Source organism: Ambystoma mexicanum, chromosome 9, assembly GCF_040938575.1.
Source record: "Ambystoma mexicanum isolate Mex_15411 chromosome 9, UKY_AmexF1_1, whole genome shotgun sequence".
NCBI lineage: Eukaryota > Metazoa > Chordata > Amphibia > Caudata > Ambystomatidae > Ambystoma > Ambystoma mexicanum.
In genome coordinates, this window is record NC_090931.1 from 1,074,952,245 (window position 1) to 1,074,975,989 (window position 23,745).

Genomic DNA, 23,745 nt, shown 5'->3' on the forward strand with positions numbered 1-23,745 from the left:
TGCCTCTAAGCTCGCAATTCAGGCGGCCATCTTGCTCGGTGCACAACAGCGCCCCCCCCCCTCGTTGAAGATTTAATATGATGTTCATGTAGGTTCTGTTATTTATCACCTGTCATATGTTATTTGCTGTCCAGTGCCACTTTGGGAATATTTCCCAATCCCTGCACAGCTACAAACTCATGTATTATGCGCGTGTCAGAGACTTGTGGGTAGAGATGTGCCTACAAAGCCAAAGGGAGAAAAGTACACAAGAAGCAGGAGTGTAAGGAGTCTTGCAGACAAGAAAGGATAGGCAACAAGGGCAATGAATAGAAAAGGGCAGGGAGTGCAAGTTAAACAAACACATTAGGTACCCTCTTGGGGTGTACGCAGAAAGGGGGAAGAGTTTCCCACAGAACCAGGGAAAGTCCAGCCTTCTGAGCAGGTTACTATTACAGGGCCTCACTGTGAAGGCTCATGGAAAGGAGCAGCAGCAGTGGGTGTCTGTGTCTGGACCCTAAGACATGAACAAGGAAACAGTACTCACAAGACTGAAGCCTGTACGGGTCCAGCAGGAACTACACAATGACTGCCTCCTGAAACGGGAACCAGCACACCGTTAACAATGACACAAGATACAATACTGAAACGCAAATCTAAGTGCAGGGTTAAGGAGACTGGAAACTGCGGACTGGTAACAAGGAACAGTAACTCTGGACCGGATTAACAGGGGTAGGACTGCAGACAGAAAAAAAGGAACTGAAACTCTGAAGCTCAGCACTCTGGAACAGGGGCAGGTTCTGGAAACAACAGGACATGGCAGAAATCCAAGGATCAAAGCAACAAAGCGCTGTTATGTAGCTGTACTGTTGTATACCTCTGTAAAGTGCTCCGTTATGTATCTGTATTGTTGTATATCACTGTAAAGCGCTCCATTGCTTCTCAAAGCTTGATCCAAGCTCAATAAATAGCATAATAATAATAATAATAATAATAAAAAATAACATAATACAATGCACAAATAAAACATCTACCAATGGTTTTCGGTGCTTTAAAGGATGTCACTAATTTGCAAAGCTTTTCAATTTCATCAATTTCGTCACATGATAATTCATACTTATTTCAGCTTCCGAAGGCTAAATTTAAATTTAATAAAAATACTTAGTAATCTTTGGTATTAAGAAGGTTTGGGTGAAAATATCTGTCAAAGATCTATGCAAATGCTTCCGCAGAGCAGGGGCTAATGATCTTACATGTTGTCAAAGCTAAGAAAAATGGCACACTTTTGTCAAATTAATTAAGAACCGTAACCAAAAGTATCCATGTTCTTTAATGCCCACCATACAACGGTCTTTGAAAAGGTTTTTGGTACCTTTTAACACTTGTTAAAGACCAATATGGAATGTTTAACTTTGAGCTAATGGCTTGTCTGCTTTCTAACAAATCTTGAATGTCATCCTATTATCGACACCTCAACCCGTCGAACACTGAGGTACTCTTCTTTCCTGCTTCTACATTCCTCCACTGCCTCCCTATCTACTATTTATTTTCCTCCTGCTTCCCTTACTATTTCTTCCTCTGCCCGTAACTTGGGCATCATATTCGATTACAGGGGAGTGTGGGAGCCCCTCTACTGAGTACGAACATTGGTCTTCCACTCAGGAGGGTCTACAACCACAATTTAGCTCACTGCATATCAGTTTTTGCCCACCCACAAAGGCAGTCCAGCCCCCAAATGCTAGGCAAATCTCCTCTGAAAAGAGTACCATCAGCAACCCCAGACACGTGTTTTGGCCTAGTCGGGCCTCATTAGTGAGGTGAAGCTGAGCCTCTTTTAAACACAGTGAGCATGGGGTCCACGTCTGGGTTACCCTGGGTTACTTAGGGTGAAACCCAAAGTTTTACAAAGTTACAGAGGAGCGTGGGAGCCCCTCCACTGAGAACGAACATGGGCCAAATACCCTGTTCTCTGGAATTTCTTCCACTCTGGAGGGTCTACAAGCACATTTTAGCTCACTGCACCCTTCACAGAGGAGAGATATCCATTTGCATACTGCAAGGTTTCTGGCGTACCGTCTCGTAGGCTGTTATCTCCCTCCTCCAGACGTGGTGCACGTTATCCCTGTGTTATACGCAGACAACCCGTGCCCAGTACTTGATCTTATGCTACATCACCTCATTGGATGTTTCGGGAGCGTTGGGGGTTGCCCTGGAAACGCTGGCGCTCTGTGTTCCGTGGATCATGTGTTCCGGCACGTTTGACTCGCTCTTCCCGCTAGTCATGTGATCATTCATGCATTCTTAGCCCCGCCTGCAATCTTGCTCGCTGCTTCTGAATTAGGTTTCTGCAGCGCTACGTTCATGTACCCGATTCTTTGGTTACTGACTTGGCTACGTCCTACGACCCTTCTTGTGCTTCTTCCTTGGTACCGTCGCTTCTGAACTGGTATTCCGACACCGGCCTGTTTTCCTGACCTGTTTTGCCCGCATGTTGCCGAATCCAGACTGCCTTTGACCCATTTTGCTTATGGAGTGCGTTTTGTCTTTGCCCGCACGTTGCTGACTTCGGACCATTCTGGACTTCGTTTTCCCTGCATTTGGATTGCATTCTTTGTTTCGTCGACACACATCTAAAACTGTTTTCTCCTACGTGAATCACCTGGAGTTCCTCCTCTTCATCACCTCAGCTCTCAACATCCTGAGCTGCACCGTTCTTCAGTGTTCCGGACTAGAGACTGCCTATTGGAACATACTTAGGCGTCCTCGTGCCGCGGGTGATAGGCTTTGCAACTTTCTTGAACTAGAGACTTTCTGGGGATTTTCAAGCGTCCTCGTACCAGCGAGGATAGGAGGATTTTCACCTGACTTTTCCCTTATCCTGTTTTGTTACACCCTACCCCTTCCTATTTCTGTGGTAAGTCCTTTATTATATCCTGCTCCTTATTTCCGCCTACCTCATTTATTTATTTTCAACTTTGTTTATTGGCATTTATCATAAAATTACATAGTGACATATGTTAAGTCAGGCTTGTCATCAAATGCAAAATCTTTGGTGTTATATAATAGGTTTTATGAGCTACAGATAGTCCTCTTTTTAGGGGCTGGGTGGGTGAGGACAATTAAATACCAAAACAGCAAATTCCCACAAGCCAGCTTCCTATCCTTTCCACTAAGAACGAGTGTTCACAGATACCAATGCATCAGGTCATGATAACCCCCTACTCAAAAGAAGGGCGAATAACCATGTAGTTTATCAAAAAATATACATATTTTAATTTTATCAACAACACATTGTACTCAACATTATTGTGCTAAAAACAATTATACAACAACACCATTTGGAATTCATTCCTCTGTTTGTATATGACTTGTCTATCTGGAGTAGGAATTCATATATCAAAAACCCTTTCTGTACCCCACTAGTGGGTTTGTGTATTAACCCTCACTGATATTATTTATGCCCTTCCTAATTTACATGGGCAAGGAGAGTGTGCCAACACTGTATTCATGTGTTTCTAGGACCAGCATAAATCTAAATTGCTACAGAAATATATACATGGAATCATCCCCAATACATATTCTGCTGGTTCGGTCTTCAGGGCACTTGTATTTTTCAGTGTATCACGTATAACATTACAAGGTAATGCTCCATGTGCTGCGACCACCTGGCTTTGAGTCAGTGGCTATATGTGCCTATATAATGATTTTTTCGGGCACCTAATATAAGCAATAGTGTATGGGCCGCCAATTTGGTCCATACACTATTGCCAACAGCAACTTTGGTTGATTGGGTTATGAACATTTTTTTATCTCGCCATTAAAGCCCCTTCAAGTTTTTTTGGCATTATGTGCAAATATGACTTTATTTAGGTATTCAGCAGATAAGGGTGGAGGTGTAGTGTTGTGGGGCGTAGAGAAGTATCGAATCTAAGTGAAGGCACAATTGAGTAAAGTGTTTTTTACAGACCATTACCAAGTGATCCCACACCTAGGATTCAAGAGGAGATTAAAAGCTTAATGACCCATGCAGAGAATGAAGGGTGGATTGATGTGGATGAGAAAGCTTTTTTGATAAGCCAACATCCCATCATACCCGCTTTTTATTGTCTCCCCAAGATTCACAAGTGTACTGAAAATCCCCCTGACCGTCCTATTGTGGCGGGGATTGGTTCAATTTTAGAACCACTTTCAGTATATTCAGATTTTTTCCTGAGACCCTTTGTGAAAACTATGCGTTCATATATTCAGGACACCTCACAAATGATCAGGGTATTAGACACCGTCAATGTGGGTACCAACGACATTTTAGTTACCCTTGATGTCGAAGCATTATATACGAGTATCCCGCAAATGAAGTGTATAAATATTATGGAAAAATATCTAGAACAAAGAGAGGACAAAACAGTTCCATCAGCATTCATTTTAGAATGCATTAGATTGGCCCTCACTAATAACTTTTTCCTCGAACAGAACACTTTCTATCTACAACAACATGGGACAAGTATGGGTTCTACCTTTGCACCTGATTTAGCGAACCTCTTTATGGACGATTTAGAGATACATTCAGTTTACTCACTGAATAATCCTTTTAAACATCTCATGAAATTGTGGGTCCGTTACATCGATGATGTGTTTATGCTGTAGGAGGGCACTTCTCGGGAGCTTGGATCTTTCCTCAGCTGGGTTAATACACAGGAACAATGCATTAAGTTCACTATGAGTTCAGATATGAATAAGATCCCGTTTTTAGATCTTGAGAACTTTAAAGATACAAACAACAAGTTTGGTACTACCCTGTTTAGAAGAATCACAGATAAGAACACTTTACTATCATTTGAGAGTTTCCATCCCCAGTCCTTACGACAGAATCTACCGTTCGGCCAGTTTCTTCGGATTCGAAGAAACTGTACCCGTAGAGAAGACTTTGATACCAATAGTAAAGGCCTATCAGCCAGACTTCACGCGAGAGGTTACCCTCCGTTCACTGTACGCAGGTCAATGAAAAGAGCGAAGAATATCCAAAGACAGGATTGTCTGGTCCCACAAATACGAGTTGCAGAAAATAAGATAACATGTGTTTCCACATATTCCCCCATTAGTAATGATTTACGCAGATGTATACTGAAGCATTGGAATATCATCAATACTGAGGATTTCACCATCAACAAGCCTCGATTTGCGTTCCGTAGAATGCCAAATCTGAGAGATAAGTTGGTCCATACCTACAAAACATCTAAGGAGACTGGGATGATGACACAGTCCACATTATGGCAATTACCACCAGTAGTGGGCCATTATGCCTGCGGTAACTGTTCAGTATGTAAACTTACATCTAATATGAAATACGTAGATCTCAAAGGTAGAAAGTGGGAACTCAGAAATTTCACCAACTGCAACTCGAAATGGGTGGTATATGGAATAAGGTGCCCATGTGGTCTTTTATATATCGGGAAAACTAAGAGGCCGATACGACAGAGGATCTGTGAACACAGGTCCTGTGTAAAAAATCAGGTTCCTGAAAAACCTTTGGTGACACATTTTAAAGGTGCTCACCATAATGCGGACGATATACATTGGTTCATTATCGAAGTGATTCTTCCGCAACTGAGAGGGGGAGATGGAGATCTCAAAGTTAGGCAGACTGAACAAAAATGGATTTATTCACTAGATACGGTCAAGACTGGTTTGAATATTTCCATTGAGTGGACTCTGTTCATTCATTCTAAAAAATAACAGGCTCATAGCCAATGTGAGATATGGAGGAGAAGAGATGCCTATTTCTGTACAACACAAAAAAACGTATAAATTAGACTATGGGCATTTGTATTGGTCCGTGTCAAGGTAATGCTCCATGTGCTGCGACCGCCTGGTTTTGAGTCAGTGGCTATATGTGCCTACATAATAATTTTTTCGGGCACCTAATATAAGCAATAGTGTATGGGCCGCCAATTTGGCCCATACACTATTGCCAACAGCAACTTTGGTTGATTGGGTTATGAAATTTAATTTTATCTCGCCATTAAAACCCCTTCAAGTTTTTTTGGCATTATGTGCCAATATGACTTTATTTAGGTATTCAGTAAACACTACCAGATTTGGGCTTTTTTGACATCGGGTTTGCCCCCCTTCACGGGGTTGTCCGGATGTCGATATACAAGCGGCATGTTTTGCTCCCTGTTCCAAAATGGCGGAGAGCCGTAAATCAGGTGACCTTGCACGCACACGTACGCGCGCGCCACACGTGACGTGATGCTGTATACCATTTAAACTCGAGTATGGAGTCTTAGAGTCGCATAGCGCTGGAGACGATTGACGTGAACCCACTGACGGACAGGATACTGCGAGGACGTGTTTCCCACACGAGGTAAGAACAATGAAAGAGAAGCCAGAAAAAAGGCTGCAGGGTTGTCCCCCGCAACACACTGCTCACTATACTGTATTGTATACTGTATAGTATAGTGAGCGGGGTGTTGCAGGGGACACCCCTGTAACCCGGCAGCCTTTGTTTTACTTTTTGTTTTTTTTACCTACCCCACCAAAACATACATACCACAAAAGGTTCGAACTTTTGGTGTTGGAACTTTTGGTGGTATGCATTTTAGGTCTTTTGGTGGGGTAGGTAAATTGGATTCGGTCATTTTGACCAAATCCGCTTAGAGAGGCACAGCTTCACCTCACTGATGTGGCCCGACTAGGCCGAAAAACGTTTCTGGGGTTGCTGTTGGTACTCTTGTTCAGAGGAAAATTCCTTAGCATTTCGGTTCTGGACTGCCCAAGTGGGTGGGACCAGATTGATATGCAAATTGGTATTTCTCCTCTGTGAAAGGTACACTGAGCTAAAATGTGGTTGTAGACTCTCCTGAGTGGGAACCTACCCAGAGAACAGGTTATCTGACCGTGTTTGTTCTCAATAGAGGGGCTCCCAGACCTTTTGTATATATGTTTAGGGACTTGGGGGTTCACCAAAAATTCCCCAGGGTAATCCAGACGTGACCCCTTGCTCACCTGTAAGTATAATTGGTTATTTATAATGTGCTTAATACCGAAGAGGTTACTAAGCGTGGACCCAGGATTCAAACCTGTGTTGCTCAGCGTCATCTTGCTTCCAAGATGACCACGTTGCCACTGAGCTATACTACCCGTGCTTAGTCTACCCAGAGAACAGGTTGTGTGGCTGTGTTTGTTCTCGGTTGAGGGCCTCCCAGACCTTTTGTATATATCATGTTCAATACTCTTGTTCCTTTTCTTCTCATTTTTCTTCTTTTTTGTCGCTTTCAGCTCTTTAACATCCTCAAGGCCTGCCGCTTCGTTTATTTCGATGGATCTAAGCTTTGATCTATTCTTTAGTCTTTTCTCACCTGTTCCAGTGTTCTTCTCTTCTCTTTGGTGTCCTTGATTATCTGCTTGCCTCTCTCCGTTTGATTTCTCAAGCATTGGTTCGTGTTTTATATATCCTTTCCCCTCTTGACTCCATTTCATCTGCTCTAAACTCTCTTTGCTAGCTGTTCTTTGAAGCTTGTCTTTTCAATGTCATGTGTATAGTGTTCAAATGACTTTATGGACTGGGTCCACCTTATCTGTCCTCGTTCGTCTCATTCTATTCTCATAACTGTGCCCTTCACTATCAGACCCTTTTCCTTCTAGTTGTTCACCAACTACCCTGCACCTCTTCTAATTTCCACTCCTTTTCACTACTAGCCCCTAAATACTGTAGTACTGTCCCTTTGTCCCTTCGGTTGCGTTCCTCTCTTTCTCTTTTTTGAAACTGGGCTTAAGGCCTGCCTTCTTTCGGTTTGATTCTGTACCACTGCCATGTTTGCATTTCATTTAATTGTACTGTGCATGGTTCTTTGTACTGCGCTCAGGCATTAAGCGCTCTATAAATACAATACAAATACAAAACAAAATACAAATGTAAGGCTATTAGCACCAATGCTGTATACCCAAGAGGTTTTTTTCTAATTGAGGTAAAGTTATTTGTGCTGACTGTGAAGATGTTCCTTCATTCAGAAAAAAATAAAATTTCAGTGACGGTAACCTAAACGGAGCTTAGGTTACAAATGAAGGAGCCCTCTCTCTCTTTTCATTGTAGTAGAGGTAGGAGGCAGCACAGCTGCTGGGGCCAGCAAGAGGATAATACGGAGCAAGAATCAAGACCACTCTGGGAGGATAGAGAAGTAAATAAAAAGAAATGCAAGGTGCGTTGAGCTCCTCAGATTACTTGGGACTTGAGCGAAATATAGGTAGTTCCTGTCATCGTTCAGAGCAATTGGATTGGATGGACTCATCTTCCAAGTGCTATTGGTATCTAAACAATCAATATTATCTGAATGTATTACAGGATACATCTCAATCAAAATGTATTCTCAAAGCACACGTGCCTGTTCCAAAAGACCAAAATGAAAATATCACATGCTTTTATAAATACTTATTCAGTTGAAAAACATGCATCTGTTCCCTCATGCTTCTCTTTCATTCTCTGATCTGCGGGTCCCCGATTTAACTATCCAGATTTCCGTTTTGGGGCAAAATCCTAACAAAGTATCTGCGAAAACCTTTTTGCCTGTTGCCATCCATTTTCCAGACGGTTCTATGTTTCCACACATTCTCCCTGTCGCTCATCTGTTGGCATCTGTGCATTCTTTACTGCCTTTGCCCACCTTCGTACTCTCTTGTCTGAGTCTGTACTTTGGGGACACCACTCTGTATTGCCTTGCGCCTCATCCTCCCGGCACATTTTTTAACCGATGTTCGCTCCTACTGCTAGCCATTTCCAGCATATTCCCCACCCTCCTTTGCTGCAATCTGCTTACTTTGTTTCAATCCTCCAACTACTACTTGAACTGTTCCTCAAGTTGCATTCTCGTTATTCCCCCAACAGCATGGCTTAGTGAAGTTACTGGTTGTGTGGAGTGTTGCTGTTAGGGAGAATTCTCTGTAAAGGCTAATTTCCCAAACCTAGTGAGTCCCCCAGCAGCTTTGCTGGATTTCTGGGGTTTATTTTTTCTCCTGCTAAGAGTGAGACTCTTTTCCTCCCACTCTTAGACATGATTTGAGGTGTTCCTTTGACTATGTATGTGTTTTATGGGCTATGGGGTCCTTTACCCCATAGGGCTTCATGTGTTTTTGGTATGTGGTTTACACAGCACCCTCCGTGCCGTAACCCAAGGGTGTCGTTGCGACCCCCAAACATAGACTCCATACCCTGGGACTGACTACTGTCTCCCAGGGCATGTAAAGTAACCATTGGCTTTACTAGTCTTAAATTGTGAACAGAAACAGTACAAACCATCATATTGTGGACGTACTGGTCGGGGCAATTCGATTGCCCCAGGGTCTGTTGTTCGAGGGGAGCACTGTCCGGTCCCCCCCGACCGAGTTTTGGCTGGTGGCAGTGGATACTACTTTTTATATTCGACCGCAAATATATTCCTATGGGATTTTCCCATTGTTCGAGGCTACCACTTTTTAATAAAGCCTCGAACATACTGCCGGTTTATTAAATTAATATAAATTCACCGGTTGGTATTTTTTGGCGAAACTTGGTTCCAAAATGGCGTTTGTGTTCGCTTCTGTGACTCCAACCCAAGTCGAGCCCTTTGTTCCACTTTTTGGCGGGCTTCTCCACAGAAGCCTCCAAAAGTGGTGCCACTCTGTCTGGGTACCACAGGGGGGGTGGGAGGGGGTTTAGGCACCCTGGACTGAGTTGCCTCGGCAACTCAAGTCGCACTCTTGTGTGATTGGCCCAAGTGGTGAGCCGCCCGGCTCACCACTTAGCATGTTTGAGTGACAGCTAGGCTGAATGAATGGGGGTTTTCTGCATAAAGGCAGGACTTTGGGGACTGGAACTTCAGAAGTCGCCACAGGTCCTAAAGAATCCGAGGAGGGAGAAGCCGAGCCGACCTGCAACGACGACACCATCGGTGGAGCCCTGCTGAACGGTCTCACCACTTTTCCCGACGACAGAGGAGATCTCCAGCCTGGAGAGTCTTCTTCCTTTGACTGGTGGGGATAACCAGTTTGCCCGTCTTTTCGCCTTCCTGGACCATCTCGTGGCCGCCTTGCCCGTGCCAAGCACCCCGGCAACCGGAATACCACGGTTTACCATTAGCGCGAAGAAAAGGGTGGTACCTTGTAATCAGAAAACTCTGCGGCTGGTTTCTTCCCTGGCAGTGTAACGACATTCAGCTTTCCCCCACGTCGAGACCTCCTCTTCCTCTGGACGAAACACTGACTTGCACCCGCTGCCAGGAACAATTGCCCCCGCTGGAGCGTTCTTCCCATTTTCAGGTACTGTGTCCCGCCTGGCTTCCCTTGCGACAAATCGTTCGGGGTGACAGTAAATCCTCAACTTTCTAACCTGGGTTAGCCTGGGGCCTGTTAACTAACTGTTCCTGACTTGATCTCAATCTTTTGTGAACTATCTACAAAGACTCTTTGGGCATAACCCCACTGTGTGATCCTGGACACATTTCGCTTGCTCTCTCTAAGAGTGGGCCTGGCATTTGAACTTCCTTGCTCTCCAGTAGACGTTGCCTAACCTGACTCACTGTGGTTCTTTGAAAAGTATTGAGATTTGTGTGCTTTCATAACTCTGCCTTTTTCCCTCCCTTTTTAAATAACTTATTAGAGTGCCATCTTATGTTAAGCGCTCACCTCTGTCTGAAAATAAGTGGTGTTTCTCACTAAGACTTGTCTAATAAGTAGTTAGGGTTATATATATATATATATAATAGTGACTGTGTGTTGAATTTACTTACCTCTTTGTGTGCTAGTGTAACTTACAAGTGTGTCTTTAAATAAATAATTATATACTTTTACACCAAAGCTCTGGTCAGTGTTTGCTTGTGCTACTCTATCTCTGTACCTATTGTGTATACTCTATATACTGCCTAACTCATCTTGAGAGAGGTCTGACTGTTCAGCCACAGCTACCAGGTAAATCTGGGTGTTACAGACTGCTACCAATTGGGTTTACTGCCAACCACCTGTAGTCCTAAATCTTTTGCAGTGGTCCCTAAGGGAACTGCACAGGTTTCTGCCTAACAGTTGCTGTCTCTTGTGTAACATTTGAATAGCCTGTAAGTTTGTCACATCTTTCTCACTCCAGCTTCCATAGAGATTGCACCCGAACCACATCACATTTGACCAAATGTACCACTCATGATGGTGTCCACCCTTATGAGTTGGAACCATCTGGGAGAACCGGATATTTGGCCATGTTAATTCCCAGTAAAGGGACCCCACAATTGTGGTACATTTAGCCATGTTGCTACCATTTTGTGTGTGTGTGTTCATTTTCTATTGAACTTCTTCATACTCAGAGCAGCAGTTGCTACAGGTGTTTGACTGGTGAGAATGCAGACCTGTATTCCTCCTTATCAAGAACACCAATGTGAGTATCCATGTGGACTTAGCTAACATTGTACAACATTTTCTCTGTATTTTGGTCATTCTTAAAACTTTCAAACACATTTTCCAAGCACATCAAATGAAAAACACTCTCTTGACTGGATAGCCATGTAAGCCGCTGTCCCATTACTGGTATCAAATTGATGTCCACATATCCATAAAAGAAGTAGTTGGTCAGCTCCAGCAGTTTATGCAAGCCCATTTAGATCAATGCTAATTAGGTTACCAACCAAAATACAACCGTTTTTGGCCATTTGGGATGAAATCCTGCCTTTGCAGAAGATCCCTCATTCACCATGCTTAATCGTTCAGTCCCATTTGACAATGTATATTTCACACCCTTCCAGAAGAACTACAAACTGGCCTTTAAGATCCACACTAGACTGTTTTTTATAACTAGCTGTTCCAAGCGTAACATATGCTGTTCTAGCATATCTTAAAGGTCAATATCGGTCAGTAATTCATAGGGTTACTTCTGTCCCCCTTCTAAAATATCGGAATTACCACTGATCACTTCCAGGGAGGGGGCATAGGTGCATGTGACCTATTAATGGTAATTGAAAAGGCTAAACATATCAGATGGAATGAGAGGTATGCACGTTATAAGTTCCATCAATCACATGGGCCTCTATGATGTGCTTTTGTAGATGCGTAATCGTCAATCATGTTCCATTGCACAGTTCCCCTGATGGAATAACATTGCTTAGTAGCATAATTACAGCACCTACTTTCAGTTTTAGCTTATGAGAAGGCATATGTCCTACAGCGTTTCACTCTTTAGAGACTGAAAAGTTGAACCAGTAATTAACAGTTGATTAACACTGGAACCGCCGTGCCTTGTGTGAAGAGAAGTGGGGGTGGAAAGAAGTAACTTCCAAATGTTTGCGATAGTGGAAGGTAAGGTGACCGCGTAGAACTGTGCTCATTCTGTTTGTTGAAATGGTAGCTGTTGTTGAAGCGTGTGGGTGCACTCTGCCATTTGGACAGGAGAGGCAATGTGGATTTTCAAATTTTCCATGAATATTTAATGTTTTCTCTCACCTTTGCTATAAATGGAATGTTTAAGTTTGTTTTTTTAGTATTTTTAGGGCTTCAATTTGTTCATCTTTTTGATTTCTTTTAGTAGACTGCATTTGTAATATTTATCTTCATACAAATATCAGGATTTAACAGATGAGTGTAAAATGCGTATTCTTATCAATATTTAAAAATGAGGTGTTCTACTAGTAGCTCGTTGGTAGACTTGCAAATTACTTATGCAAGCCTTAAAATGCCACATAGATGGACGATGCCCCAAGATATCTTCTAAATTGTTAATGATAAGTGTGCAATAATGTGAGCATTGCCAGGTATCTAGGAAGTCCATACAATACAAGCCTGATTCGGTTAGTTCTGATGTCACAAATCTTTGTAATCATTTTGTGGGCTTAACTACTGTAACTATACCTGTATATATAATTAGTGTTTAGTGTTATATTTCCTGTTCATATTCCTACCTTTTTAACAGGCTAAAGGAACATGAGTGGAAGGGACCTAAGAACATTTGTAACGACTCACAGATCCAAGGACATAGGTAACACAGCCTAGTATTTAATTGCATAGTCCAATGTCTTATTTACATTTATGTATAATTAGATAATCTTTACAACTTGTATATCTATGTATACATATAAATCATGCTGCCTTGTATTTGTGATGTATTGAATGTATAGGAAAGCTTACAGCATTGCTAATAACAGAAACACAATCTCAAATTTTCCTTTATGTATAAATCTGTTTAAGGATAACTGACAGCAAAAGGCATGAACATGATATTTGTGCTTGTTTTTTAGAACTACCTATTTGATTTTGACAATATGAATGTGAACACATTATCAAGAACCTCAAATGAGTAACTCTCTAGATTACTAACCCTGATTTGAATTCCCAATGATGATGATTTACATTAAACAGCATGTTTTTTGATAGACACAGCAAGACACAGGGATGACCATAGATGCTGATGCTGGACCGGGCTAACAAGCAGCATCCATAATTTCTAGGATGTAGTGGTAAGACCGATAGAACTCAACTTGATGCAGTGGTACTCCAATAAGCAATTGCAGACCCAATAAGATACAGGGATGACCTTAGCCTAATAGCTCCGAACCCCAAAGGGATACTGTCACCTCAACAGGCCCTGAAAGGGCATCAGGAACAGGGTCTCCCTCCAATCCACACAGACACTCAAACACACCAATATGCTAACTCTCTCTTCCGCACCAACAAACAATAGAATGCAGCTATACCCCTCAATTAATTCGGCTTAGCTGCACATATACTTATACACTTGCATGATCACCTCAACAGTCTTTAGAACACAGGTATACCCGATGTAAATCGGCCTAGCTGCATACATATCCGAGTCACAAATTCCACTGCCTCCAGAATGCAGCTACCCAAGTTCAATTGGCCTTGCTGCACACATTCTACTGATCTCACACAACCACTGCACCATGCCTATCACTAGAAAGCAGCTACACACCACTTAATCTGTCCTGGCTGCACACATACAGAGCGCACCCAATGATATGATATGGCATTTGTAACGCGCCTATACACAAGTGTTTATAGGCGCCCAAGCACTATTTACTACACTACTCTCTCCACCGACCTGGACTACGGTCCCCGAGGGCGTTCAACCCACAGCACTTAGGAATCATGGTAAAAGGCGCTATACAAATTCCAAAAACATAAAATAACATAGGACAGCTAAATACTCAGATAGTATCTCTCAGTTAAACTAATGTATTTTTTTGTGCCGATGTATTAATAGCGTTACAATTTTTGATTCCCAACTCATTGGGAAATATCTGATGTTTAACTCACATATTCAAGAAGCATTTGAGACCACTCATGTTAAAATGTCTTTCACGGCATTGACCAATAATGCAAAGATTAATTTAGTTTGAAGAAATGTAATTTACTGGCTGCAGCCAATAATGGTTGCCTTAACCTTATGAACTGTGGTCTCCTGATGGACAAGGGGATCATCATCTTAACACATCAATGTAAAATCAGCTAAGTGAGGTGTTCACTGGTGCCATTTGACAACCCCTCGAGTGGCAGCATTTGCGAAGCCAAAGCTCCCTGTTGGGAAGGTCAAGATTGGTAGGCAAGCGCAGTGAAAGGAAACTATCAGTAACAGCCTCTTTGTCTTTCACTTTTATATCCAGTGTGGTGTTCTGATCTTCGGCTCCATCTCATATGGGCTGGCTTTGTCTCTCAGCTTGCATTGCCCATATCTGATAGTGCTTCTGAGTCTCCCGACTGAATACACACTTACGTGCGAGATTATGCACGGAGCCTCGCAGCCAGTAACTACTGAACAGACGAGGCAGAAGCTAACCCACTGTGAACCTGAATTCATTGTGGCTACTTGATCCAGCCCAGTAACATTGCTATACATACAACAGTACGGCGCCACGCCATGCTTTGAACATCTAGGCTGCCACAGACCGTATCTAAGTTTGGACATGGAGCACCGTCTTTTTTGATGGATGAACGACTGATACCGGTTTTGAAAAGGAATTGGTCCTGATGAAGATGACTGAAATCCAAGCATCATCGAAACCAGTCGACCCATATTTCCAACAGATGTCTCCAATTTACTTTACTTAAGACAAATAACTAATCAGCCAGCAATCTTAAATCATACAAAAACAGTGCGGCTAACTTTTAAAAAGAGGTTATACTAGCCAAAAGGGAGGCATTGAATGAGAGGATCACCAATGCCAGATCAGACTGCAAGGAGCTATTCAAAATATTAAAAGAACAAACTCACACGTCAGGTCCTACTCCGACTCCGATTATTAAAAATAAAGCTTGGTGTACAGAAATTCAGCTAGCTATGTCTAACGAATTAGACAAGATTAAAGAAACTAAAGAGACCAAAAAACTTTTATTGAATATATCGGATCTGCAGGAGGAGATGACACGGGCCACTACTAAAGTAACAAATCAACCCTCATTTAGTTTCTTGCCCATATCGGAAGAAGAATTAGCAAAAACTATTAGTCAGCTGAAGAGCACAAGTTGTAAAGGTGATCCATGTTCTGCCATTATAATCAAGGAATGCCTACCCACCTTGATACCAGCCCTCACCACATTTGTTAATGCCTCATTTGAGTCAAAGGTAGTGCCTACCAATTTGAAAAATGCATGGATTACACCTTTACTGAAAAAGCCGAATCTATGTCCGCTCACCCTCGCTAGTTACAGGCCTATTACCAACACTGCCTTTCTTCTTAAGATACTAGATCGGGTGGCGTACAACCAGATCTCTTCATTTATGGAACAGAATCAAATTCTACATAATTATCAATCATGGCACGGAAACAGCGCTCCTCGCACTTAAATCCCATCTCATTCAGGGTATGGATAAGGGTCAGATTGCTTTACTGATAATTCTGGACCTCTCAGCAGCCTTTGACCTGGTGGACCATTCGATTCTGTCCACCAGGTTAAAAGAGAAGGCATTCTTTTCTGAAGAGGCCATCCAATGGGTAACATTCTTTCTAAAGGATAGGCAAATTAGAGTTGCCAGTGAAATAGCAGAAGCCGATCCCGTGCTCTTACTATATGGAGTTCCTCAGGGAGCATGCATGTCTCCGTGTTTCTATAACATCTTCATGATCCCCTTCTTCCAGATGCTGGAAGAGGAGGGGATTGTGTTTGCAAACTACGCGGATGACACGCAATGCATCCTTCCTCTTTCAGGAATACATCAAAAGGATGAAGACTCCATTAATAGAATCTGTGCGAAGATCCAAAATTGGATGGTAGCTAACGGACTGGCCCTGAATAGTGCCAAAACGGAGCTCCTTCTTGTAGGGTCACCAAACAAACTGGACAAACTAGGCGAGGAATATAAGAATATTAACCTGGACAATTGTGTCATTAATACACTGTCCAAGGTTAAGACGCTGGGCGTATGTCTGGATAGACACTTAAACATGAAGGCGCAGGTGAATAGTCTCGTCTCGTCCGCCTCCTATTTCCTCAAACTCTTCCGCCATCTTCGCCCATTTATTTCTGAAAACAACTCAGAAACCTTGGCTAGAGCCATTATTGGCTCAAAATTGGACTATGGCTGTAGTCTCTTGGTGGGCATTCCTCAGTCGGGGATTCATCGCCTTCAGGTCATCCAAAACGGGGCAGTAAGAGTAGTAAAGGGATTGAGAAAAAGAGATCATGTCTCGGAGGCCAGAAGGAGTCTCCACTGGTTACCAGTTGGAGCAAGAATTCAGTTCAGGCTCCTTCTGATAACTCAAAAATGCATTGTTGGTCTAATGCCATCGTATCTGAAGGAAGCCATAATCATGAAAGACAAGGGAAGGTCACTGAGATCAGACAACTCGAACATACTCGTGGTTCCTCGGCACAAGACCAATAAGACAAGACAAGGGTCCTTTGAAGTTGCGGCTCCTACAGTTTGGAATGCCCTCCCTACTCGCATAAGAACTCTGGCTTCAACAGAACTTTTAAAAAAAAAAGCTGAAACACTGCTCTTCGTGTAGACCCGTGTCAGTATTAACCATGGACTGCTTTAGCTCTTGATGTATGTGTAGTTCTGTTTCATGTTTGTTAGTCTGCGCCCATCAGCCTCTGGGTACCAGGTGCGCATTACAAATTTCTTAACATAACATAACAATCTTTAATGCCAAGATTCTATATGACTCACATTTGGCTCCTTTTATGACTCACATTGCCTCCCTTGACTTCTCCCCAAAATACCATCATTAAGAGTGGGAGGGCTCCGACCCCATTACCCCGTACATCACAAGAACAGAGGGGCAACATCGATTTCCACTACATCCCGCACAATACGGTGAAGCACCGACAACCGGCAATGCTACCTCCCACCCAACAATCGGACTCAATGAAGAAACCACTGCTGATCCTGTTATCAACTTATTGGACCGCTTCAATGAAGAAGCAGCTGTCGCCATTCTTCATCCTACTGACATCAATGCGCAAACACCACGAACAGACAAGTACAAACTTGAACAACAAATAACTTCAAAACAAAATCACACCCAGAGAATCCACTGTAACCTAATAAATGCAAGGTCAATGTCCAAACACTCAACTGAAATATACAACCTCCTGTCAGAAGGAGGCATAGACATCCTATTTGTAACCGAAACATGGCTAGATGACAACTGCAAGATCACCCTCAACAACTGCCTGCCTGAAGACTTCAAATGCATCCAAGCAAACAGGAAATCCAAAAGAGGGTGTGGGGGGGCTAGCGATTATCCACAAGGAACAACTGGCCATCAAAATGGAAGATCCACTAAACATCGATAAATGCGAATCCTTAATACTACGACTTTCAGTAAACTCCAAAACTAACCTAAAATTCATACTGATATACAAACCACCAACCTACGATGCGACTTTCATAGACACTTTCAAGGAAGCAATCACCATCCTAGCTATCAAGTACAATCATCTGATTATCCACAGAGATTTCAACATCTGGTTCGACGAAGAAACCACAACCACACAAAAATCTCTAACCGCCCAACTAGCAGCCATGTACCTACAACAACTAGTCAAAGGAGCAACCCACTCAGCAGGGCACACACTTGACGCAATCTTCGCCAACAAGGATCTCATCACCACGGCACCCCCAATTCAAATACTCTGGAGCGACCACCTCATCATTCCATTCATAATCACAAAGGCCACTCCAACAAAAAAGCCACAAGAAAAATGACCCATCATGATTAAAAGAAATTGGAGAACCATAAAAAACTCCAACCTAACCAAGCTCCTAGAACTCAGCAAACCACAAGCATCAACCATGGAAGAAGCAGACCTAGACAAAAAGTTGCCCTACTTCATACCTGGATCGCAACAACCCTAGATGATATTGCCAAAGAAAAGCCCTTCACCCCATCACGTACGAAAACTACAGCAAAATGGTTCACCCCACTACTCAACGCCATGAAAAGAAAAAAACGAAAACTAGAATCTGAATGGAGGACCAACAACACCACCGCAAACAAATTGAAATTCCTACAACAGATCCGCTCATATAAAAAGGAAATACAAAAAGCGAAGAGGAAACATTGCAACAACCGTATCTTCAGAGCACCAAACGCTCAAAAAGAACTATTCAAAACTCATAAACGAAATAAAAAACCACCGGGCTGCAACACGCCAATTCCATCGATTAAACTTTGCGAAGGCCTCAGAGACCACTTTAAAAACAAAATAACCTCCATCCAACACACCATACAAAACAGACCAAGCGATCACAGCTCAAACCCCACAGACACAGACGAGGCACACGCAAACAAGCTACGAAACTTCCCAGAAATATCAGTTGAGGCTTTCGTCAAACTGGTAAACCAAAGCAACAAATCAGGCTCACCTGAAGACCCTTGCCCCCAGGACATATACAAAACAATTGTAAAACAAGGAACCCCCATGGAATACCACAGGAATGTCCTCAACCTCTCAATCTCAACAGGTAAAGTACCACAGACCTTCAAATCAGTTTACATCAAGCCGCTACTCAAAGACACAACAGGAAACGGAGAGGACTTATCCAACTACAGACCCATCTCCAACATATCCTACATAGCCAAACTGCTAGAAACGTACGTCTACCAAATAACCCAAGAATTCATAGAAGAGCATTGCCTACTAGTTGGTTTAAGACCTATGAGAGGAACAGAATCAGGTCTCCTCTCAATATGGGACGACCTAAAAACAAACGCAGACTCGGACAACAGTACCCCCCTGATTCTCCTTGATCTATCTGCAGTTTTCGACACTGTCAAACACGCCATCTTCATAAAGAGACTTGAAGGATTAGGGGTAACAGACACTGCCCTTCTATGGATCAAATCCTTCCTAACAAACAGAACAGAAACAGTATGGATGAAACCTTTTAAATCCAAACCTAGAGACTCCACGTGCGGAGTACCACAAGGATCATCCTTCTCCCCGTTCTATTCAACATCTGCATGTACCTATTAATCAAACTCATTGAAAAACACAGCCTCACATGCGACAACTACGCTGACGATACTCAAATAATCTTCAACATACAAGACACCCGAGAAGAAAACACCACACTAGAGAATTGCCTTTGTGACATATTCAACTGGATGAACCTCAACCATCTCAAAATCAACCCAGGCAAAACAGATAATGATTGTTTCAAAAAAGGCAGGAGACATCAACTACATCCCCTGGCCAAGAGAGCTCGGCACCACACCAGAACCATCATCAACTGCAAAAAACCTAGGGGTCCTGATGGATAACAACCTCACTCTAGAGCCACAAGTAAACTCGGTAATCAAGAAATGTTTCTCCCTCCTGCGAGCAGCAAAAAGGATCCTACCGTTCCTGTCGTTCATCAACAAAACACTTACCATCATCGCTCTGATCATGTCCAGAGTAGACTATGCCAATAGCCTATACCTGGGCATGCCTGAACGACTTCTAAAAAAAACTGCAACGCATACAAAATGCGCTACCCAGAAGAGAACACATCACACCCACGCTAAAAGTACTACACTGGCTAACACTTAAACAGCGAATAAAGTTCAAGTCCATGTGCATCACGCACAGAGCAATACACAAACGAGGCGCAGAATTCCTAAGCGACAAACTACGCCTACATCAACCGACTAGAACACTAAGATCAAGCACCGAGATACGCCTGGAACCAAAACCCTACAACAGATAAAAACTCAGAGGGTCCTCTTTCTCTCACCAGCCACCCAAAACCTGGAATGACCTACCTAAGAATATACAGAACACAACAAACCACCTAGCATATAGCAAACTCCTCAAGTCATGGCTCTTCACAGCGTAACCACAACAGAGAGGCACTAGAATGCCCAGACATTAAAACAACAATGAAAATAACTCCAACCTCAGCCACCCTCAAATTGGACAAACACTCAACCCAAAGAACCAACCACTCGACAGAGCATAAGATATCATGGGAAATAGCCACTAAAGGAAGGCTCCAGAGACTGATCACATACTTAGACCCAGACGAAAGCCCTCAAGTGACTTATCCACTCGGACGTACCGGACGAACCATATCCAGACCGGCAGACGTACTTGGATAGAATTGTGAATATTAGCATGGCCACACTTAGATAGAATTGTGGATATTAGCCTGCGTCGCATCTATTTAGGACTTTGAATGTTAGCATGCCAGCACTTAGATAGAAGTGTGAATGTTAGCATGTCCACACTTGGATATAATTGTGGATATTAGCCAGTGTCGCATCTAGATAGGATTGTGAATGTAAGCAGGCCCGCACTTGGGTGAAACCTGAATGTCAGCATGCCCACACTTAGATAGAGTTGTGAATATTGGCCTGCATCGCGTCTGGACGGGATTGATTGAAGGATAGCATGCCTGCACCTATGCGAAACCTGAAGACTAGCATATGCCACACTTGGAATTGTGAACATTGGCCTGCGTCACATCTAGATAGGATTGATTGAAGGATAGCATGCCCGCGCCTAGATGAAACTTGAATGTCAGCATGTGCCACACTTAGAATTGTGAACACCAGCCTGCGTAGCACCCAGATAAAATTGTGAATGTTAGCATGCCCAAATCTAGACAGATTTCTAAACACTTGCCTGCGCCGCATCTAGATGGGATTGTGAATGTTGGCATGCCCACACCTGGATGGAATTCTAAACATTGGCCTGCGCTGCATCTAGATAGGATTGTGAAGTGCCACACTTAGACAAAATTGTGAATGTTAGCATACTAAAGGTCCGGTAACTTACTAACCAATATAAGCTCAAACTCTGCATACTTATCTCACTCAAAAAACTCACACAACCATCTCTCGCACAACAAGCCGCACGCACTTCACAACACTGCAACAACACATAAGCCGGAGCAACAGCACACGCGGACTGACACCGATCCAATACCGGCACCAAAGCTCAGCACCCGGTGTATATCGAGTTGAAGCTGCCAACAGAACTCCACTCCTCTCACTATCCTACTCCCTCTTCACCTTACTAACCCATCCCTCCTTATCGTTTACAGATCCGCCAGAGCGCCTGGCGACCAATTCCGTTGGTGACGGTGCGTGGTACAAATACATTTAACATTTAACTCAGATTGGTATATTGCTCTGTAAAGAGAAAAAGAAAGTGTCCACGGTCTGTAGATCACTCGCATCCCCTGCACACTCGGTAGATTGTCCAGAGACAAACAATTGTTAAGTACAGTTCAATTAGAAATTAACAAGAAGGTACTGTATTCTTCCAGGTTAGAAAACAATTTATCAGAAAAACTTTCTGGATACAGTTGTGTAAATCGTCCAAATATCTACACAATACAAAAGATCCAGAAGTATATTTATAAAGTTGATTCTTATTTAAACCTTTTAACGGTCAACTCAAATAGAAGTAAGTTCAAGATTGTAACATTAATTTTAATGTGATTCAAACATGATGGAGCAAAAAAGGCATTTGAGCTGATAATACAGAGTTGCAATATTACTTTCATATTGACCCAATGTGATAAGTGGTAATAAGTGTTATTTAAAAACTCAACGCGTTTCGGGAATACAATTTCCTTCTTCAGGAGTGATTATTTGTGGATATATTCAACACATTCATTGTTCCAGATTTCTGATATCTGTAGATGATAACACAAATAATATCCTCTTTAGTTTACACTTCGGGGACTGCTGTCTTTTCGTGTTAGAATACATTTGCAATTCTTAAATAGCTAAATTAATTGAAGAGGACTATACCTGGCATAGGTGCCCCACTAAGGTACTGCCTGTTGATGATGGTCCTATTTCTTAGTCGTGATAATTATCTGTAAATATCCCAAAGAGTTCATAAGTGACTGTCCTTATGATGTTCATAAGTAAAGGAGTCATTTTAAGGTGAGGGACCTACCTCTACTTAGAGGAGTCGATTCCCACGTAGGGGGAGTAAAGTTGCTTATCCGTGCTCCTAGTTCTTGAACCTAGTTAAAGATGTCCCAAAGTTAGGGTCTTGTTCTCTTGTTTTATGGCTGCAATAGAAGTGAGGGTCATAGCCTGGATGCATCACCTGTCAATATAAATTATTGAGAAAAGCTTACCTCCCAACGGCAAGCTTAGATCATATGTGCTGGGAGTTTCTTGGTTTCCGGTCACAATCACCCCATTTAGTGTGTGGTCCTTAGTAGTTCATTAGATTCTTCCAAGGGGTACCAATAACCTCTTCCTCATTGGAGTTTAGGTCAAGCAAAGATGCTAGAGGACCACATAAGTAAAAGGTGAGAAAGATATTTATTAGATTTCTATGAAAAAATTATATAGATAAATGATGCAAGAGACAACTGCCGATGTGCAAAGAGGATGAGACATGTTTAGAGAGTCAAGAAAAGGTATAGGACCTGTGGTAAATACTTAAAGGGCCGTCACAATGTCTAACTCATTTCAATAGAGTAAATAAATATAGTGTGATTACATGGGCGTCTAATCCCCATAGGATAAACTAGAAATAAAAGGAAATCAACACCAATGCGTCACATGGTGCTTCTATGGTAAGAATTTCTGTGATCATTACGTACCCAGGATGGGTTAAACAAAGTATATGGCGGTGAAGTGCTAGTAGTGGTAGTCGATGGTAATGCTAACTTGTTAAGGCTAGCACATCTCCAAATTGTTGTTAAAGTGTAATCACCATTCTTGGATCTAGCCGGCAAAAAAGTGCTTAGTGTATAACAGGCAGAATGGTACGTATAATACGTAGCATGCTGCTGTGTTCAAGTAATGCATTGTCAATGGACGGGGTGTCGATTCGACGTCCATGTCATGAAAAGCGGCAAGACAACAAGCTCCCAATCTAAATAAGACTTACTTGTATAGTCTAGCTTCTCGATTGCGTGTAAGTATAAAGGAGCGTCCGGTCAGCAGCAAATGCTCACCAGTGTCATCTAGGACGTGGTTAGAGTGACGTATAAAAAAACATGTGCATGACGCCGTCAGATGTAAACATCTGACGTCATCACGCCTCACGTCATCTATTCAAATACTTCCCCTACTGAGACCGGGGGTCATCAGGTGTATAACAGATCGGTTAATGTTAAGCAAACAGAGTAGATAATGAAGAAACATTAGTATGCTATCCAGTAGAACAAGAATTCAACAAAACCAGGTTTATGTATCATCAAAAAAATTTTTTGGAAAAACACGTGCGTGATGAAGTCAGATGTAAACATCCGACGTCATCACGCATCGCGTCATTTATTATAGATTTACCCAGACTGGATCAGAGGGCCAAGCACATTTAGCTGCCTGATCAGTTTAC

The 23,745-nt window shown here is 42.6% G+C and overlaps 1 protein-coding gene across 6 annotated transcripts in view; it reads left to right on the plus strand.

Annotated features, from left to right (window-relative positions):
- CCDC148 (coiled-coil domain containing 148) overlaps positions 1-23,745 on the plus strand; it is a 1,950,480-nt gene that overhangs the window by 425,226 nt on the left and 1,501,509 nt on the right. For all 6 annotated transcript variants that reach the window (XM_069616397.1, XM_069616394.1, XM_069616398.1 and 3 more), the window contains one exon: positions 12,899-12,964. In XM_069616397.1, the coding sequence (XP_069472498.1) occupies positions 12,910-12,964 (55 nt within the window). In that variant the 5' untranslated portion in view covers positions 12,899-12,909. The remainder of the gene's footprint in view (positions 1-12,898; positions 12,965-23,745) is intronic.